Here is a 21,636-nt window from a genome sequence, read left to right on the forward strand (position 1 = left end):
TCCGTGTTAATGGAATACTTTTTATTTTTTTAGTTTCCTGTTTTGTGCTTCCATCGCTGGAGTTATTGCATTTAAGAGCATTAGAGAGAATTATACCGTCACTTGTATCAGATTCTGTTGCGAAGAGGTGCGATATTTACGATTAATTTTTTTTTCTTATTTTTGTTTGTTTGTTCATATACTTGCATTGCTAGCTTTTATTTTCTGTAAAAGAAAACTATTATGTCGACTTTGTCTGACCGTCCACCCGCAGATCTTAAAATTTACTGCAATTTGGTATGTTGATCATCCACCCTCCAATCATCAAACATACCAAATTGCAGCCCTCTAGCCTCAGTAGTTTTTATTTTATTTGAGGTTAAAACTACCCTTGATCGTGCGTCTGGCAATGATGTAGGACAGGCCACCACCGGGCTGTGGTTAAAGCTTCATGGGCCGTGGCTCATACAGCATTATACCGAGACCCCCGAGAGATAGATCAATTTTCGCAGGCCTTGATTATACACAGTACAGAAAATTTGATTGCGCCGAAGAAGCTTATTCGCATATTTTACTTGTTGTGTACAGTCTTAACACTGTATATGTGTCTGTATGCACACATTTTCAATCACAATTCATGATTGGCACCCTGTCTGTCAGTGACTATATGTGTGACTTATGCCTGCAGATATGCTGTTGTGTTTATATAATTATATATTCATATATATATATATATATATATATATATATATATATATATATATATATATATATATATATATATATATATATATATATATATATAGAGAGAGAGAGAGAGAGAGAGAGAGAGAGAGAGATCTGAATGTTACACTAGAGGAAGGGGTTAGTATAAATTTGAGCATTCTTGTAGAAGTGACTTGGGAGGGCGATAGAAGAAAAATGAAAAAGTTGATGCAGGGGGATGGAGTGCAAGTGAGTTGTTGAGAGCGGCGAAAAGATTTATGACGACGCGGGGCGTACGTTGAAATATGAAGGCAGGAGAATAACTGACTACGTGTTAAAAGACTGTAAGACAAAAGTGTGTTATGCTTCCATGGTAGTTTAATGTCTTGAGAGTGGAAGTGATGCAAGAACTCGGTGAAAGGACAGGTAGAAAGGAAAAATTGAGGCATCAAGAAATCGTTGTCTGTGGAATTTGGAATGGGCAGGTGATTGTAGATGGGAAAGTCAAGAGAAACGGGAGAGACTTGTGAAATAGTGTAGAAGCCCTGAAAGGAAAAAGCTGAGGGCGAATATTAACATGAGTAATGTAAGGATGACAAATCAGCCTTTGTCACTGTCAGAAAAGTGTGTTCGTGACAGAGAGAGAGAGAAAGAGAGAGAGAGATTGAGAATGGGGTGCGTTAGGCAACAAAATGAATAATTTTCCATCGTCTTTTGTATGGCCAGAGGTTGGTGTCCTAAATTATTAATCTTCTGGAACCGTTGAAAGATGCATATTCATTTTGGTTTGTATTGTTGCTCAAGGCAGTGGGAAGTCTGGTCCAGCAGAGATAAGTAATTCCAAAGATAAGTCTTTCCAGATTTATTTTCATGAAGGAGTCGCATTTCTCTTTGGGCTTTACGCTACGAAAATCTCTTTTCAAAGAGTTTACGAACAGTTTTCCTTGAAAAGTGTTTTTCTGGTATAATTTTCTTGCATTATGATACTCTGTGAATATCTGTCTTGAAGATTTTCATATTAATTTTTTCATATTTCGGAGAACAGAATGTATTTTTTTATATATGTTTTGTCAGTTATTTAGGAGAAACTTATGAGATTTCGGAGAATTTCATTTCCTTTTTAATTGATAACTCCTTAATCGTAAGACAGTCGCCTCATTAGCTATTTTTTTCTAAATGTGGTCTTCATGTAAATATTTTTCAGCGAGTATCCCTCTTATTTACGCTATGGAACCAATTTATCGACAAGATTACTGATATTATTTATTCAGACATGACGAAGGTGATAAGTCGATAGTTGTTCTGGCTATTATGGAACTAAACTGTTGTCGTTCAAAATTTAAGTGCACCAGGATCAGGATGTTTCCACATGTAGACTGACTTAAATTTTACGAATATTTACGAGAGTGAAAAATAACCATCACCTCGAAACCTTGGTGTTGTAATCTTTAAGAACATTTATCCTTAAAATGATTGCGTATTTATCAGATTTCCTTAGCGAATGAAGTATTCCCTAGGTTTTCATTTCCTTCACAGGTGGGTGGCTTGGTGGAAAACACTGGCCACAGCGTCGTGGTGAGTTTGGACAGCACGAAGAACCCCCTGAACGTGACGGGGGGTCCTCTGTCGTATCGTTACCAACTCTCAGAAATCCACCTTCATTTCGGCAGCGTCGATGACATGGGGTCGGAGCACACCGTCAGCGGGCGGGCTTTCCCTGCGGAGGTGAGGCGTTTCAGTTGAAATTTAAGAGCAATGAAATTATTCATTTTGTTCATCTTCTTAGAACAAGCAAAGAATGTCATCATCTTGCCAAGCAAGCTGTCTTTAGCAAAAATTATTGTATATGTATTTTTTTTATTTATTTATATATTTATGTTTTATTTATCGCATTTTCCCGTAACGTCTCTCTCTCTCTCTCTCTCTCTCTCTCTCTCTCTCTCTCTCTCTCTCTCTCTCTCTCTCTCTCTCTCTCTCTCTGCAGGATGGTTTTCCTTTGGAGCCCTCTTGGGTCTATAGTTTATTGACTCATTCCATAAGGGTTTATTGTATCTGTAGAAAATTGATATTTATGAAAATAAAATTCTGATAAGAGTATCATCATTATCAGTGACACTGTCAAGAGGACACTCTCACATTTGCTTACTTAAGGGAATGATAAAACTGGTACTAGTTCGTGTCAGTTGTAGTGAATTTGGCCAAAGTAATCGGTTTAACAGATTTGTCATTCTCTGTTGCATTAATTCATGAGAATTGACTAAAGTGACCTAAGAATAGTTTACATCATTAGTTAAGTGAACACGATTTTCAACAAGTTATCCTTCCATTGCTGATGGAACATAGAACAAAATCAGATTATTTCTATAAAACATAATATGTGTTCACAATTCTTAATTGAAATCACAAAAAGCTTATCCACATTAAATGTAAGTAGATGTATTAAGATATTAACTGACTCTTTATACTCTGCTGATAATTAGTTTTTAAAAAATCGTTAAAAGAAAATTAATTGGACAAGTTTAGATTGGCGTTTCTCTTTGTAGAGCGTACGTTGCTAACTTTTACAAATGAATATTAGATTATTTCAGGCTTGTGTTCAATTACCTCGGTTATAATTAGTTAAAGTAATTTGCAGTATCATTTTGGCTGTATTTTCAATGTTGTTATTTTTAATATATTTATTTTCATCTTTATTATGTTTGGTGGAGTTGTCAGTATTATCATGATCATCATTATCGTTTTCTACTATTATTGTGTATTATTGTGTGTGTATTATTATTATTATTATTATTATTATTATTATTGCAGGTCCAGGTGCTGGGATTCAATTCTAATCTTTACTCCAATTTCTCTCACGCGCTGGACAAAGCCTACGGCATCGTTGGCATATCATTGTTGCTCAAGGTGGGTGTCCAATTTGACCATCATAATTCACCTCTCATTCATTATATAACAGAGCTCCGTAGAGGTTTAGTGCCGTAAGTGCCCCTCGCTTGGTGCACTGTAGGCATCACTAATAGGTGTTTGCAGCGTCCCCTCGGCCCCTAGCTGTATCCACTTTCCGCCTTTTACTTTACCTCCTTTCCTATTTCCTTTCTTCAGTCTTATCGTCCAGCGTCATTGACTATTATTTCTTAATAATAAGCAACTGCGATTTTTTTCCCTTTGCCTGCTTTAGATTCTTGTATTTCTTCTCCCTTATTTTCTCGATCCATTTGCTGTCCAACCACTCCAACTCCCTAGTTTCACTGTCCTAAGGTGGCCAATGCATGACTTGACAGCCTACAGCTCATAAAATCAATTCAAATGATGTATGTATATATACAGTATATATATATATATATATATATATATATAAATATATGTATATATATATAAATATATGTGTGTATATATATATATATATATATATACATACACACACACATATATATATGTATATACATATATATATACATATATATTTATGTGTATATATATATATATATATATATATATATATATATATTTTAGTATATATATAGAGATATATTTAAATATAGTTGTGTATATATATATCTATTATATGTGTTTTTTTCTGTCAATAGGATGAAATATATTTTGAAATTGGGAGGTGTGCGTTTCCCAATAGGCGCAACAGTTGGGAAAATCAGACCAAGCGGAGTTAAGGCAAATCTTTAAGAGATAAAAAGAACAGACTAGAGCTTTTAATGCATATTATTATTATTATTATTATTATTATTATTATTATTATTATTATTATTATTATTATTATTATTATTATTATTATTATTATGGGTGAAAAAGAGCAAAGAATATAGGAGCAGAATTGAATAGATGCAGACACCCGAATGAAGATTAAATTACAGAAAATAATATCTAGTAAAGAAACAGGTACTGTGAATGGAAAATGGCGGCGGTTTCCAATTCCTGTAGGGTGTTATCTTTTAGATGAATAATTAAGCTCCATTGACTTGTTATCCGATATGTGCTCGTGTTGTGCAATGGAATAAGGCCCTGAGGTCTGGGTGTTCTTTAGAATTCTGCTTTCTATACTTGAGGGAAGATAAAGGAAAGTTTTCACGTGGTTCATTTGTTATTATATGCTTTTCGATATCATCATCATCGGCGTCATGATTACTTGGGAAATCTATTGTTTTTCCCATTTCGGTATTAAATTCCAGTGAGGTTTCCCCCTCCGAAAACTCAGATGATGTTAATGACTATCGTGAACGAAATTCTTAGCAGAATTTGTGAGTAATGATAACAGATTAGTATCGAACTTTGAAACTTCAAAAAACTCTAGAAATTAGAGAGCAAATATATTTGAGGAATCCACATACAGTTTCGGAGCCCCCTGCTCCCTCTTCAGTGTGGAAACACATTGAAGAGGGAGCATGACCCTCCGAAGCTGTATGTGGATTTCTTAGATATTTTTGTTCTCCAATTTGAGATTATTTACATTTTATTATTAGCCGTGCAGTTTGACATGTATATGTATAGATTCATTTTCTCTTACTATATCCCATGGGTTATAATTCTGGTTGTGACGTAATACATTTGCTTGCATTAATCAGTGGTGTATGTGTAGTTATTAGTAAAGTGGATCTTTTAATGAGTAGAAATAAACCTAAATATTTTGAAGGATTTTCAGAGAATCCAGTGTAGAACTACAGTATTATCAGTGGTTCGTAGAAATGTCAGTCGTGGAATTGCATTAAACATTTAGGAAAATGAAAGAGTCCGTCTTTTGATTTGTGAGTTCTTTTATGAGCTGTGATTTTATCGTGACATATTTTACTTTTTATTATGCGAAAGGAGTCACTTTCCACTGTTATTGAAAACAATTGCTGTCTCAGCTGCATTAAATTTATACAGTCTTTTCAATTCTGCTCACTGTATTCTCATTAGCATGTAAGAGAAATAACAAATTGCCAAATGACACGTGCTGCTTTCGTCAGTTTAATAATTCTTTCTTTTGGACACGCACGCAGACGGTCATCTATACAGAGAATGAATATAATGCAGTCGTGTGCAAAACGATGTAGTGGGTTGAAGGTTATATTTTCATTTTTAATTTCCTTTTTTCCTCAGAGCAGCTGGCCTTTCCCCGGCACGGGCCCTTGTTCATAGAGCCGCCCGTAAGCCGTGATAATGAAGTAAAGGAAATACCATTAAACATGAATAAAATCAAAAGTTGAACAGGCAAGGTTGAAAACCTTCAAACCCTAAGTTAGCTGTCAGTAGGAGACATAGGAGATAAAGCAGTTAGTCCTATCGAGTCTGGGATTACCAATAGGACTGTGGAAAAAACGATAGAAAATGTGTATAGAAAAATATGTTGGAATCTACGGTATCATCTTGCCGTGTTTCACTTACTCTGGGCAATGTTTAAAGCAGTGGTTCTCTGCATGTTTGTGCCACCTCTGACCGTATATATCAGTATGGCAGCACCCCCCTTCCAAAACTGTCTGCCTCAAAGGGTACATTCCAAATAATTTGCAACAAAATACTAACATAAACACACAAACTTGCTGAGAGAAAGCCCATCGTGACCTCTCAGTAGTGCAGACCGATGCACACTGCGTTTTGTGTGGTCGTAGAGCCAGTTTTAGCCTGCCAATTTGTGGTCACGATTCCCCCCTAGGGGGGGAAATTCTCCCTTGGTTGAGAACCACTGCTTTAAACCAAAGCATCGACCTCAGTGATAGGGGACCGATGGGGAAAAATAAAATATGGCGAAGAGGATAATGTGGGGAAGGCATGTCTGTTTATTGGCTAATGGCTCGTGTTTTCCCGTCGAACCAGGATTGTACTATGGTACGCGTCCAAACGGAAGAGTAATAAACAGCAAAAGCATCTTTCTATGCCCTTTGGGAAATTTGTTATATCAGCTACCTGCTGATAATATAAGAAAAACAGGTAAAAAATACGCCGGAGTTTCTTCAGCGCAATCGAGTTTTCTGTACAGCCGCTGCAGCATATAATCAAGGCCACCGAAAATAGATCTAGCTTCCGGTGGTCTCGGTATAATGCTGTATGAACCGAGTCCCATGAAACTTTAACTACTGCCCGGTGGTGGCCTATTCAATATCGTTGTCAGAAGCAGGCTGACTTTAACCTTAAATAAATTAAAAACTACTGAGACTAGAGGGTTGAAATTTGATACGTCTGATGCTTGGAGGGTGGATGATCAACGTACCAATTTGCAGCCCTCTAGCCTGAGTAGTTTTTAAGATCTGAGAGCGGACAGAAAAAGTGCGGACGAACAGACAAAGCCGGCACAATAGTTTTCTTTTACAGAAAACTAACAAGTAAAGCTCTATATAAACTGATTGCCATTGTAAGAAAAAATCTTTTCCAAAATTAATTCTGAATTTTATTTGCATCAGAATTTATTGATGGTAAATCATGTCAGCGAACAGATTTTATAAGACATCACCTGTTTTAAGGCTACAGTGTTTTTCATATCTGAGACGTTCAGTATAATTCGAGAGTTAATTTTATTCTTATTCATCTATTCTTATTTCTTGTCTTTCATTTTGACAGATAGGGAAAAGCTCAAGCGAAGCGTTCAGCAACCTTACAGCGGGAGTTAAAAGCATCAGATACGTTGGTGAGTAAACATATGATGTAGCTAGAGATAGTCGTGCTTTGCTGCTTGTGAATGCGTTTAATTTCGCTTGTACAGCTTATGAATTTGCACGTAAATTTTTGCTTCTTATATAGTTTTTGCGTATATATATGTAATATATATATGTGTGTGTATGTGCGTGTGCGCGCCCACATATATGTGTTGTGTTTGTATGTGTACATAATATATTTATACACCGACATCAGTGTTTATGTTTAAAATATATGTAATGGAAATATTGTAGATATGTTGTTGATCTTTCATGTAAATATTTTTTTTGCCAATTTTACACCATTAGTTTTTACTCCTTTACTCTTTTTTCATATTCCCATTGCAGATTTTGCAAATATATTCATTATATTTCATGTAAATAAGTGTTCTACAAATTTTGCACCATTTTGTTTACTTTTTTTTTCCTTTCATATTTGTATTACTTTTTATGTAGATTTTATCACCCTTTTATCAGTTTCCATTACTATAGGTTTTTAATTCCTTTTAATAATAATTTTCGTAAGATACGTTGAATCATGGTTGACCCCCATACAGAAAACTTCCACAACATTACCTCATTTGTGCACCAACACAGAAGGCTCATCAGTAGTGCATTAAATCCCCCCACCCTCTCCCCATACCCATATACACTCTTAACTTATTATCGCATTTTTGGGGGGATACAAAGTTTGTTAGTACTTTCTCTCTGGAACATCTCGTGTGTTTGGTTGGTTCGAATCCTAACACAGAGGTTGAAACTTTTCAAAGCATTCAGTGGAAAGAATATCCAAAAAGAATAATGGAAATTGAAATGCAATTTGTGCCGCGTTTATGAACACCCGGCCTCAGTGATTCATATCATTCCCCGCCAGCGAGAGATCGAATATCTTGGCCTATTTCCTTAAAAAAAATCCATTATGCCTATGTTTGTCTAAGCACGAAACGTGCTGGTTAGATGACTGTGGTGGGTTGTATGCTGTATGGAGAAAAGCTTGTGACCAACATTCTGCACCCAGATTGCTCTTGAACCTACCCTTTGTTAAAGAAAATGTTTACAGTTACACACACACACACACACACACACATTTCATTTCAGCATGAATTTCTTATTTTAAAAAAGATGCACTGTAATCAAAGCTGAACTTCAACCATTTTTTTTTCATACATGCACGTGTATCCCGTACTTTACAAACGCGTTTCCTTTCTGAAAGATAAAAATAACGTAAGCATTATGTTCCTTGACGCGTAGACCCTTCAGGAAGCGTGACAGCTTTGAAAATGGATGGAGGACGCAATCACACCCAAAAGGTGCAGCAGCTTAGCATAAGCAGAAAACCAAGAGACTCGGAAATCGTGTGCACAGAAATATCACCCGGACAGAACTTTGCATGCAACAAGATATGTTGCAACAAGAGGGAGGAGAGAGAGAGAGAGAGAGAGAGATGGCAGTCTGAAAGAAGTCTCTGCAGGAATAGTGTTTTTCGCGACGTATTCCGTGTTATTCGCGGAGGAAGATGAGCGTTATAATGAATACGTAGGCCATTGTTAGTTAGGTGTTGGGAAATCTACCCAAGCAGCTGACTTATATTAACTTAAAGACATCCGGGTGTGTGTCCCTTTAATAATTTACTTACATTTTTATATATTTATTTAATTATTTGTTAAATTATTGTTTTCTTTTTTATTAACTAATCTCATCTTTCTTAATTTCCTACTACCTTCTGTTACTTCTTTCAAATGCACACTATATTCTTTGGAAATTTGAATTACAAGTCATTGGCCCCTGTGAGCTTGTTCCAGAAGAATGTGGTTCATCTTCTGAATATAATACTAACAATACTAATAATAATAATAATACCAATATTTTCGTTTATTAGTTTTACTATCATATATTTCCTTCCTCTGCTTTTATATAGCAGCAGTACATACCCCCGTGTTACTGATTTCTCCTATACGAAATTATTTTATTTAGTTTAGATATTAATTAAGCTTTTTGCCTAGGAATATATAACTTTTTAGAATATTAGATTAAATACGCAAATAACCTGAATATATCTTAGGATATTTTTCACGTACTCTCACCCGTTTTGGTGTAATTGTTTGAAGTAGGCTACCTTTACGCTTACGATTTTATTAACCTTTTCATTAAATATTTACTTCTTTGCTAGAATTTACAAAAAAAAAGGTTGTCAGTGCCAACGGAAATAAAAAAAAAACGCAAATCTTTATAGTTTTTCTCAAAGGACGCTTCGTTTTCTATGCTTTCTATGCTGTGGTCAGCCACAAATAATATTAATAATTTTTGATATGGTTTTAATTAAGATTTTTTTTCACGGTGAATAGCGGGCGTAAATTTCATATCGGCCTTTTTTCAGAAGTTTATTTTTACCTTCTATTTATTATTTAGTTTTTAATATCTTCGGTTTTTCCCCGCGTATATGAAATCCTATTCTGTTTGTCGGAGCTTATCAAAAAATATGATATAAAAGAATAAAAAGTACGTTTAGTTATTAGCGAGGAACATAAAATGATCGTTTTTATGGTATCTGTATTGACTGGAGTATGTACACTTTTGCATATACGCACTTACGCCCTCGGGCCTTTGGGCCAATTAAAAATACGTAGTTTCTAAAGAAGTAAATGCTATATACATACATACACACACACACACACACACACATATATATATATATATATATATATATATATATATATATATATATATATATATATATATATATATTATACCTATCCATCTTTATATAAATAAAAATATGTATTATATAAATATATATACATAAATGTATATTTACATGTATATATACATACACACATATATACATACATAGATACATACATACATGCATACATACATACAGACATACGTCAGTGGAACGCTCAATATTACACTACGATGGCAAGAATGAGTTTAACTCGGTTTTAGTAAAAATTCACCAGTATTTTACAGGTATATTCAGGAAAGTCCTAAAATATGTTATCATCTCTTTTCGTGGAATGGCCGGTTAAGCACTGGCTTGAGTCTTCTTGAGTACGTGGCATCGAACCCAGGATGGGATAGAGAATTTCTAAAATTTACGTCCTGGTGAAGTTCAGTGCACTCTAGTGGCGAGCGTGTTGAAAGATACTGGGAAATCAGAAGTTAAAAGGTAGATGGGGTTGGCTAATATATATATATATATATATATATATATATATATATATATATATATATATATATATATATATATATATATATATATATATATATATATATATATATATATATATATATATATATATATATGTGTGTGTGTGTGTGTGTGTGTGTGTGTGTGTGTGTGTGTGTGTGTGTGTGTGTGTGTTGTTTGTTATCCCCACTTCACCAACTAAGGTACTCATGGACATATAAGGGGAATAGGCATAATGCGTTAATCCCGTAATGCTTCTCTTGATCTTAGCACTGAGTTAGCAACTGATAGCAGAGTGGCTTGGTTCTAGAACTGTGAATTTCACCACCAAGAAAATCAGATGTAAGGTTCAGAAATTTTAACTTTAGACAAGGATGTAGGGACTTTCTTATGTTTTCTCTTTTTCATACGAGGCCCATAGTGTTGTATTCGTCAAACAAAATAGGGACTGCACTTGTTCTTACTTTTAGATTTTTGTAAAAGAAAACTATTGAGATGGCTTTGCCTGTCCGTCCGCACTTTTTCTGTCCGCCCTCAGATCTTAAAAACTACTGAGGCTAGTGGGCTGCAAATTGGTATATTGATCATGGGCCGTGGCTAAGAGTTTCATACAGCATTATATGCTGTAAAGAAAGCTCGATTGCGCCTAAGAAACTTCTGTGCATTTTTTACTTGTTTATTCTTGAAGTCAATGCAAGCTCTCACCTTTTTTATCATAAGACTATTTATTGTAAATATGTTAGACAATTATCTTTATAGAGACAAATTTTATAAAATTAAATTTTTCATTAAACAAAAAATACAAAATGTCACAGTAATTTCAAACAAGAGTAAGAGGCGCACGTTCCCTGTAATAACGATTTACTATATTATTACAATTATATACAGAAACAACTCAAGACGAATATGGAGTTCCTTTTCAAAGGATAATTAAGGTAAGGCTTTTAGGAGAGTGTAGGGGGCGTAACTTCTGGTGACAGAGGCGGTAATTATCCTTATTCACCTCTATAAAGGAATTATTAGTGTTATTATGATTACTACAGGTTAGACGATTGGTGGTACTTTAAAGATATTCTCTTTATTAATGATGATGTTGCTGCTTTGCAATGGGCATAAATTAATCCTTGAGTAATTATGTGGCACCACTGACGAATATAGTGGGAGGAACGATATCCTTAGGACCGATCTTGACAAAAGACCTCAGTGGAGCATATAGAACAGGTCGTACGGGATTCCGAAACTGGAATAGCAAATGGAATTTTTGTGGTTACCCTGTCACGTCCTCGCCTGCATTGTTTACAGCTGTGGGACATATGGTAGGTGATTGCCTCCCGTAAGATATTAACACTAGTTTTAAAGACATCTGCCGCTTCCACATTTTGTTGGGGGCGGGGGCGGGGGGAGGTCAAGAGACAATGAACCAGTTCTACCTCCTATTCAAAAAAAGGGGTGAGGGATTGTAGGTGAAGACTTCTACTTAAAGAAATTAGACTTGGGAATTGAACAAAAAGGGTCAGGGAACTGAGATTCTCAGGATGTATGGTGTCTTTGTGGACACGTGTGCTTGTCAAAATATACGCGTATTGTAAAGCTGAGATACGCTCAGGGAATAAGTTGGATGTGAATAAAGGTGAAGATATGAATATGCGAAAGGAACAAGACGTACATGTTTTGTCTCAGGTCGCAGCCGGGTGTCAAAAAGACAAGGGACTAACAACATCACAGAATGCTTGCCTACAGCCGGAAAACTAACACCCTCGGGAGCAAACTACTCTAAGAGGGAGAGCGTATGGTAGTTTTATATACATAGATACATACATATATATATATATATATTATATATATATATATATATATATATATATATATATATACATACATATAATACATACATACACACACACACACATATATATATATATATACATATATATATATATATATTATATATATATATATATATATATATATACTTACTAAAGCCTGGTCGGTACGGAGTTCTATAATCGAACCTTGTTCGACCAGGAGTCAAAGCCCAGTACATAGAGGGTTATAAATATAGCTGATAGACAGAAGTTCGGTTGGGGGTGACGACCCAGCTCCTCTAGCCTCTTTGTAAAGAGCTAAAAAATATACTCTGTGTTGGGTTATTTCTGATGAACATTGAAACTAGAATTGACGGAATATGGGTCTGTGTGTGTGTGTGTGTGTGTAACCTTATACAGAGCAGGTGCTGTTGAATATCTACTAACTTGCATATTGGTACAAATAAATTTTATTTAGGTGTAATTTTCGATCTCCATGTCCATTTCCTTATTTCCATGAGAGAGAGAGAGAGAGAGAGAGAGAGAGAGAGAGAGAGAGAGAATAAAAAAATCGAAAAAGAAGGAACCAGCGAGTGGAAACCCCCAGTATGGCAGAGGTGGGTTCGATTTCCCAGATTTTATTACTTGCAGTTTTACGGCGTGGATTAAAGGCTTTCTGCCTAAAACGAATTACTTGGAATAAAATGAGACCGACGGAACAAATTCTAAACCATTCATATGCGTAGCAGGTTTTACCCGGATTAATGTTGATATTTGTGATAAATTCCGAGCGAGATTTCTGTAAATGCCTTTTTTTAAAATATGTTTCGTTCAAAACAAAATATTAATTTTGGTTCGGCTCCGAATGTATTCGTTGAGTTCTATTAGTGACTTGCATTCGTGATTAGCCTAGTATGTTTTTGTAATGGAACAGGAGAAAAGTCAGATTATTTTCAGATTGTTAATTTCGTTCCAAAACGAAAGTGTAATCATGTTTTGAATCAGGCAATATATAGTATTGTATAAATGTTGATTTATATTGTTATAACGGATGTTTTCCGTATCCAGAGTTGGCAAAGAGCAACCCTGGTTATTATTTTGCCATTTCCATAAATATTGCCGGAGTTTTCCCTGCTATCATTCAGTTGCGTAATGAAAAAATGACGCCACAGTGTGCTACTCTGTTTTATAGACCAGAGGATGGCAAAAGTGTTGGGGAAATTTCACAAATAAGTGATGATGTTTTTATTGGCGCAGGAAAATCAATTGCTTTGGAAAAAAAAGAACACTTAGCACTATGTTACGGAGAGAGGCTTTGTGGGCTTTTCACCAGATACATATTAGGTCAGATATATTCTTATCTTGCTTACGGTTTAGTGAATAGAGTGGTAAGCGCATTCCTCTCCCATACAGGTATTCAAGACTCAGCTTGGGATTGGAGGAATTTTCCTTTTCATTTCCTCTTTTGATTTTCAGAGGGCTTCTGTGGAAATCTTATCTGAGATCATTCAAATCAACCGTTTCCTTTCATCAGTCTTCAATATTAGCATTCACTGTTCCATTTTCCTGGTTTCCATTTCCGCTCAACCTTACCCCTGCTGACATTTGCTCTCAGCTTTCGCCTTTTCCGTCAACACTTTCAAACTCTTTCACTGGCTTTGCAGTTTTTCTTCACCATCCCCTACCAGCACTCTACACAAAATATCAACCGTTCCATCATTCTTGTTTACAACCCCCAGCTTAACAATTACATCTTCTTCTGTCATTTCTCTGACTTCTCGCATCAATCCATCCGTAAAGATATTAAAGAGCCGAGTAGAGAGAGCGCAGCCTTGTCTCAGACCAACTTTACACCAAACCAGTCACTCTCCAGTTTTCATATTCTAACTCATGTTTAGCTTCCATTGTAAAAACTTATAATTTCTCACAACAACTTATTTTCTGTGACATATATTCTCAACACCCTCCACATTTACTCTATCAGCCCCATCATAAACTTTTTATAGGTTTTTTTATCTTTATTTCCAAATTACATACAAGGTTCATGTATATTTCTCTTAAATGCTTTCCCTTTCCTTCCAAACTTCATATAACTTTGATGACAAGCTCCTAATCCACACACCCTCTTTTTTGTCTAAACCCACAGTGCACTTCCCCTATCAGTCTTTTTTTTTTTTTTTTACCCCTCCTAGTTTCTCAATCCAAATCGTGTCATGAACCATTCTTCATAAACTACTAACGTTAAGCCTGCATAATCCTCATAGTAGCCTCTATCACTTTATTTCGATTGCAGGAAGCAATTTTTCCCCTCACCCATTCCTCTGGAACCGTTCCCTCCTGTAATCCTATCAACTCCTGGTGTCTTTTCGTTCTTCAACATCTTAATTGCTCTCCTTATGGCTTCAACAGTTCCTTCCACAAGCATTCTCAACCTTACAAGAAAAGCCCTCAACAAATCTGCACGATACTCCGTGGACTCAGGGCTGCATTAACATTCTTTCTCTCTCTCTCTCTCTCTCTCTCTCTCTCTCTCTCTCTCTATATATATATATATATATATATATAAACATAACTTATGTATATGTATATATATGTGTATACATATATATACACATAACAGTCTATGGCTTCGAGATAACGGAAACAAGAGTAAAAATGATAAGACAGAATCGAATCACTTAAGGACATCCTTTGTTTGCTTTATTCCATCGGCTTTGAATTCATTTAATGAATTTTGGAAATATCCATTGTAAACCATTTTTTTTCTTTAATAACGCAAAATAGTGCTTATAAGAAATTGTCTTCAACAAAATAGTAACAATATAAAATCTCAGATGTGGACTGTGATTCATCTATTTTCAGTCGGACAAGTAAGAAATTAAATGCTTATATAAAAGGAGATCGGTAATGGTCTTTTTTCTAAACCAAAATGAAAAATCACATAGAAATGATTGGTCCCGTAGTAGCGCAATATCAAGATGTGATAATTTCACCTCCAACAACTTTGAAACCGCAATAATACACCTAAGAAATTAAGTTAATATTGATTTAAGTCCAGGTGTATATATGTATATATACTCATTCTACACAAGACGTTGAAAGGGCATTTAAAAGAGAACCTAAGGATTATCAGTAAAATCTTTTTAATTCCTTTAGTCTCTCTTTGGTTAATCCCGTAACTTTGTTTAGTCTCTCTTTGGTTAATCCCGTAATTGGGTTAATCCAGGACAGCTGTTCCCTATCTGAAGATCATCCTCAAATATAATGACCTCTGCATCACATGGCTTTGTACTCCGTTAAAAATAATTGTTTTTGGGAAAGCCAGTACCTCTTAGTATGTTGTTTACCAGTTGTGAGCAGTTTGAGGTGTGATTTTACTGTCATAAAGAGAAAATAGGAATTTTGGAATGCAAGTACTCTTTCTGACTTGAATGAGCTAAAGAAATCAGTTGAACGATATCCCTATTCGGCTCAGTAGACTGAAAACAAAATAATGAAAATCCAATGATTAATTACAGTGACACGAACTTATCATCTGGAAAGACCAAAATGCAGAATAGGGCATATGAAGAGTTAACACGCAGTCGCCGAATCATTTCTGTGTGCATAAAGCGGCTCATGTTGTGGAAGTGAATCAATTATTTGGCAGTTTAAATATGTGTGTTAGTGACCATTGTATTGTTTTTTGCTCTGGGACTAACCCTTGTTAAGTTTAGCTACCTAATGTTGAAAAAATACAGTATACCATATATAATTAAAGACAACATACACATATATATATATTAGATATATTTATATGTATGTATATATATATATATATATATATATATATATATATATATATATATATATATATATATATAATGGAAAACGTCTTTTCCACTAGTTCAGAATGCTTTAAATGAAAAACAAGACGAAAGATTCCTGTCATTTCATATATATACTGTATATATATATATATATATATATATATATATATATATATATATATATATATATATATATATATATATATATATATATATATTTATGTATACATATATATTAGGCATATGTATGTGTGTGTACCTAACACAGAGACTTGTCGCTGGCAAATGTTATGAAATGCTGATTCACTCTTCTGGGGTCTATTATCTGAAGACAATCCTTTCCTCAATTTCTGTATTCATTCAACTAATCGCTGTGATGTTTCAGGCACGTCCTACCGAGTGGAGAGAGTGAGCGTCAAGGACCTTCTGCCCGAATCCCGGTACTTCATCACTTACGAGGGATCCACTACCATGCCTGCCTGCCACGAAACCGTCACCTGGATCATCCTGAACAAGCCAGCGTATATCACCAAGGAACAGGTAAGCGGGAAGGGAAATCCAGAGCCAGTGGCATTATGTAAATTAGCGTATCTGGTATGTGTTTGGAGATGTTTTTCGTGGAGGCCTTAGGTGGCTTAACTTTATTTATAGACTTGAGCATAAATATATGGTTGTATGAATAATAACGTGTTTTATACTTGATATAGGCAGGGTAAAGACAGTTGTGCATTGTAATGTATACGAGTGTTAGGCATAACAATCTGTACTTGGATGTATACCTGTGTACATATATCCGTGAATAACACACACATACACACACACACACACACATATATATATATATATATATATATATATATATATATATATATATATATATATATATATATATATATATATATATATATATATATATATATATATATATATATTATATAAACATTCCCCATTCCCTATCTCGTGGCATAATTGATACAATTAAATGTACAGATTAGTGGTGACACTGCCTTTCAGACCGAAATTATATTATGCATTCGTACGTTCCTTTTTTTTCCTACCTCGCCCCTCCCCTCCTCCCCTCCCCTCCCCTGCCCTTCCCATGTACTCATTCCCAAGGGAGAGAGCACAGCCGTGTTCCACAGAACTGGATGATTGAGGGGAAATCGATGCATTTGTGACAGCAGTCATTTTTATTCTGACAAAACTCGGCCCCCTTGTTCTGTGTTGTTTGCAGTCGGTCTTCCGCCACATAGAATTCATTTCGCTGGCCGTTGCTTTATCTACTAAGAGGATGAGGACGTTGCATTTAGATCAAGAGTTCCATAAGGGCAAATACCGTCATGCGAATTCGTTTCGGACCGCCGTGCTTTTGCTAGAAATGTTGATGTTACAGGTGGTTAAATGGAGATTTTGTCTATGTTTTTTTTTTTTTGCATATTTTTTAAATTTTGTATTAATTTCATTTGGTTTTCTTACAGACACATTGCATCTTTCAGAGTATGTAGCAAAGAAACATCGAAATGAGATCACTTCAGTACCTTTGCCAAAGACTATTTCCCAACACTCTATGCGCCCTTCGTCAGGCCTTTATGTTATGTTTACCGTAGAATATCTTGAGCTGCTTTTTCCTCTGAATATATCAGGACCCTTTATTGGTAAACGAGTAGACTTTGGGTTTAATGCTGAATGAAAAGGAGATTTTAAAGTTAATAATATAAGTAATATAAAAATGCAACGGCCATACAGTGGACGCATAACTCATCGAATTATTAATTTTTGACACAGTTGACAATACTGTGAAATCCATGTAAAAATGAACGTTTTCAGTGTCTTAACCACTATACAGTAATGAATGTAATAATGGAGTTATATATTGCCTCTCAAAGAAGATAAGTAGATAGCCTCAGATATATTCAGTGAACAGTCTTTTCAAATTACACCCTGAAGTGATGAGGATCATGACGCCCCAAAGCAAAGTCTGGTAGGTCGTAGGTTCCTGTAAGGTAAATGACACTCGACAGATCGGTATAGAGTACAAGCGTCCTGGTGACAACCAAACAGGTGCTCAGAAACTCACCTATGTCCTTTTTAGTTTTTCTCTATGTGCATCTGTGATTCTAAATGCTGATTTTTCTGAAAAAAATTATCTTGTAAAGATGGTATCTCGATGACGTCAGCAAAACTGCTACAAAAGTCAGCAGATGGTACGATTCTTAAAACGACTTCTACAGTACTTGGTAATATGAGGTTCTTAATTGCATCACTAGTCAACGGCGTTGGCGGAATATACACCGACACGTAAGAGTAGAAACAGCCGATTAACATGCAAATGGAAAAATTCAATATTTTTAAGCAAAGTGAAACGTATTATTGATTTATAGTTTAAATAGATCATAGTCAATATTGTCATCAGACGATAAAAGCATGTAATATGTGTATTTTCTGGCATGTATAGGAGCTGCCTCCTTTAATTAACTTCATGTTAAAGAGTAGATTATTTTTAATATACCCAAACTTTACCCTTTTATACTCTTGAGCCCCTTTCATCCATAACTTTACATGCCGCAGTGTATTTATCAAAGGGAAGTCCTGTGCTCAGAGAGACCCTCTTAATGTGAACGTTTCGCTTCCTGCCAGTCTTTTGTTTGTTGCTTTGCTTTCCATTCTGCTCAGAAAAGCGATCAATCTTTTTTTAGTTTTGTAATAATGGCCTCTCGTTTCTTTGCATCAGTATAAGAAACTACGTACTTATTTTATGAATAAATTTAGATAACTCCACCTTCCCGTATTGGTTTTTTGAAGTATACTCTAGCTAATTTTAAAAGTGATGTAACAACTCCACCTTCATCCACATTGGTTTGTAAAAGCATATTTTTGGCTACTGTTAAAATTATTAAAACATTTGCACCTTTTTTGTGTCAGTATTTGGAAGCGTGTTCTTATAGATACTTTTAAATGTCTTTTAAAAACGGCAGGGCTTTTTTTTTTAATACTTTTTGGAAGTATGTAACTGCCATGTGTTAAGGGTGATGTAACACAGCTCCACCTTTCCAGTGATTTTGCGGACGTCTAGGAACCTTCAGCTTCTAATCCTCTTCAGAAGACAGCCTTCACCCTCCCCAGTTAATTCCATTAAGTGCCCTTCGCATTTTAATATCTGCATTACGGTCACGTGACCTTCGCGTGGTGTTATGAACTGGGTTGAAACGTCAACAACAGAGGGCGGTGGTCGCACTCCATGGCTATGATTTAGAATCTCAATTTGGGAGCGTTGCGGTTCATTAAAAGGAATGAATGGAGCACATACTCCGGTCATTCATTTATTTGATTGATACTAATGGCTTCCCCGCTATTATAGCCCAGCCCTACGTTAATTCCTGAAGCTTGAAAAGGAAAAAGATTGGTATTTCTAATTTGTATTTCGTGTGCTGTTCTGAAACGAATTGAAATTTCGTGGTTTAAAAGGAATTCGCTTCAAATATTACCGGTTAATCAGGGAAATGTTTTCCTCAATCATTGCTTTATAAATGGCGGCGGGCTGGGCAACCGGATGAATAGTTCAGCTTAAGGTTTAAATAAAGGTTTAGATAAGCGCGGAAGACAAAAGAATAAGGGAGGAAAAAGGAGTGGTGGTTTATCCTTAAGGAAGAAATGAAAACTCCGTTCAAACAGAGGATATCTTACTGAAGCGGGAAGGGAATTTCAAAACTTGTCTAGAGGTTAATGAAGCTGACACATAGCCGAGCAGTGTAAGAATATTTAAATTCCCAATCATTTCTATCTCGTGTTATGATTTTTATTATCCCACAGTACGCGTGTATACATTCCCAAATTTCTTGGTGTTCCTTTTCCAAAACAATAGTTGTGTTCATTTTACCACTTGATATTTTCCCGTTCCTGCACGGCTAAACACATCTCCTCACCAGTGAACATTTTCATCTTGTTTCCTCCGCGTCTTTCCATTTGAAATTCCGTCATTTTTTTCCTATGAACTTGAGTGCTTTTGAGGCAAGTCATTTCAGCCATTTCCTCTCGCGTCAGACATCAGTATTCAGTAGCCACGCCACAACCCCACACTTCAGACTTCGTTTAATTCCTTCATGGAAGCCGACTTTTGCGCTGTTTTTGCATTGCCTAATTTTTGTGGCGGTCCCCTTATTGGTCCTCTCTGCCCTGTAATTTATTTTCTTCAACTTTCCTCCATAATTCAAGTACTTTTTGCTGTTGCCTTTGGTAGCTTTGTTCGATGCTGTTTTTTAAATGTATTAATTCTCATGACGTCATTTTATCTGTATGTATTCTGACATGTTTTTAAAGATTGATTTGTTTCATTAGTATTTAGCATTATATAATTGTTAACAAACTGTAAAATCAGTATTTTGAAATGACTGAAATTTCAGGCAGATATGAAATACTTGAGACATTTGGGGAGCAGTACTAAACACGGCGAAATATAGTCACCCTGCTGTTTCGCCGGGTTCAGCTATCCCTGGGGCGTCATCGGGATATTTGCAAGTTTAGTACTAGGCCTGGGGATCAAATGTGTGCATTTCGCTATCTGCCGAAACTTCACTCATTTCACGAAATGATATCAGGCAGATATGAAATGCACTTAGGGACATTTGATCCCCAGGAGCTAGTACAACATTTATATTTACTTATAAGAAGAATATGACTCACTGTTTCGCCGTGTTTAGTACTATGGGACTTCAAATATGCATTTCTGCTATCTGCCTGAGTTTCAGTCATATGTATTTCACAGTTTATATATATATATATATATATATATATATATATAGTAGTTATATATATGTGTATATATATATATATATATCACTTTATATATATATATATTTATACATACATACATTTGGTTACACATACATTGCTTTAAATCTCTCTCTCTCTCTCTCTCTCTCTCTCTCTCTCTCTCTCTCTCTCTCTCTCTCTCTCTCAATTAAGTGAAGCGATTAGTTTAGAAGAGTTATTAGATTTTTTTGTGTCAGAAAGTGTGCAGTGTCGCGTTATTGATTATCATTGGTATATACTATTAATTTACAGGACGTTTGAAATATTACTATGAAACAATATAGACGAAATGGCTTTAGCACATTTCTGTAAGTTTTGTTTTTATTCTTGATATTGATTCAGTGTTGCCGATCGACCGGTTTTTGGTTTTTTTTATTTTAAGACAGGTTAAATATAACCCCGTGAGTTCACCTTTTTGTGAAATAGAACTTGATTATAGGTTATTCTAGTTCCATAGTTCCTTGAACGAAGACCTATAAAGTTGCCAGAACTTCATAGGTCTAGGAGTTGATAGAGCTGTTTGAAATTTTCTTCAGTCTCATTCAGCAGTTTTTAATAATTTCGGATTTTTCTTTAAACTGCTGCAAACTCAATTTCAAAAACTCTTTTTTATAACAGAGAGAGAGAGAGAGAGAGAGAGAGAGAGAGAGATGGTGATTTGTTCACAGTGATAAGAAGGGATGGGGAACAGTTAGTCAAGAAAATAGAAGATATGT

General features: G+C 35.4%; 1 protein-coding gene across 2 annotated transcripts in view; it reads left to right on the forward strand.

Moving 5' to 3' along the window:
• Positions 1 to 21,636, forward strand: part of LOC136847775 (putative carbonic anhydrase-like protein 2) — a 482,132-nt gene that overhangs the window by 455,665 nt on the left and 4,831 nt on the right. For both annotated transcript variants that reach the window (XM_067119683.1, XM_067119682.1), the window contains 4 exons: positions 2,221 to 2,409; positions 3,493 to 3,588; positions 7,234 to 7,300; positions 16,497 to 16,651. In XM_067119683.1, the coding sequence (XP_066975784.1) occupies positions 2,221 to 2,409; positions 3,493 to 3,588; positions 7,234 to 7,300; positions 16,497 to 16,651 (507 nt within the window). The remainder of the gene's footprint in view (positions 1 to 2,220; positions 2,410 to 3,492; positions 3,589 to 7,233; positions 7,301 to 16,496; positions 16,652 to 21,636) is intronic.

This window comes from Macrobrachium rosenbergii, chromosome 17 (assembly GCF_040412425.1).
Source record: "Macrobrachium rosenbergii isolate ZJJX-2024 chromosome 17, ASM4041242v1, whole genome shotgun sequence".
Taxonomy (NCBI): Eukaryota; Metazoa; Arthropoda; class Malacostraca; order Decapoda; family Palaemonidae; genus Macrobrachium; species Macrobrachium rosenbergii.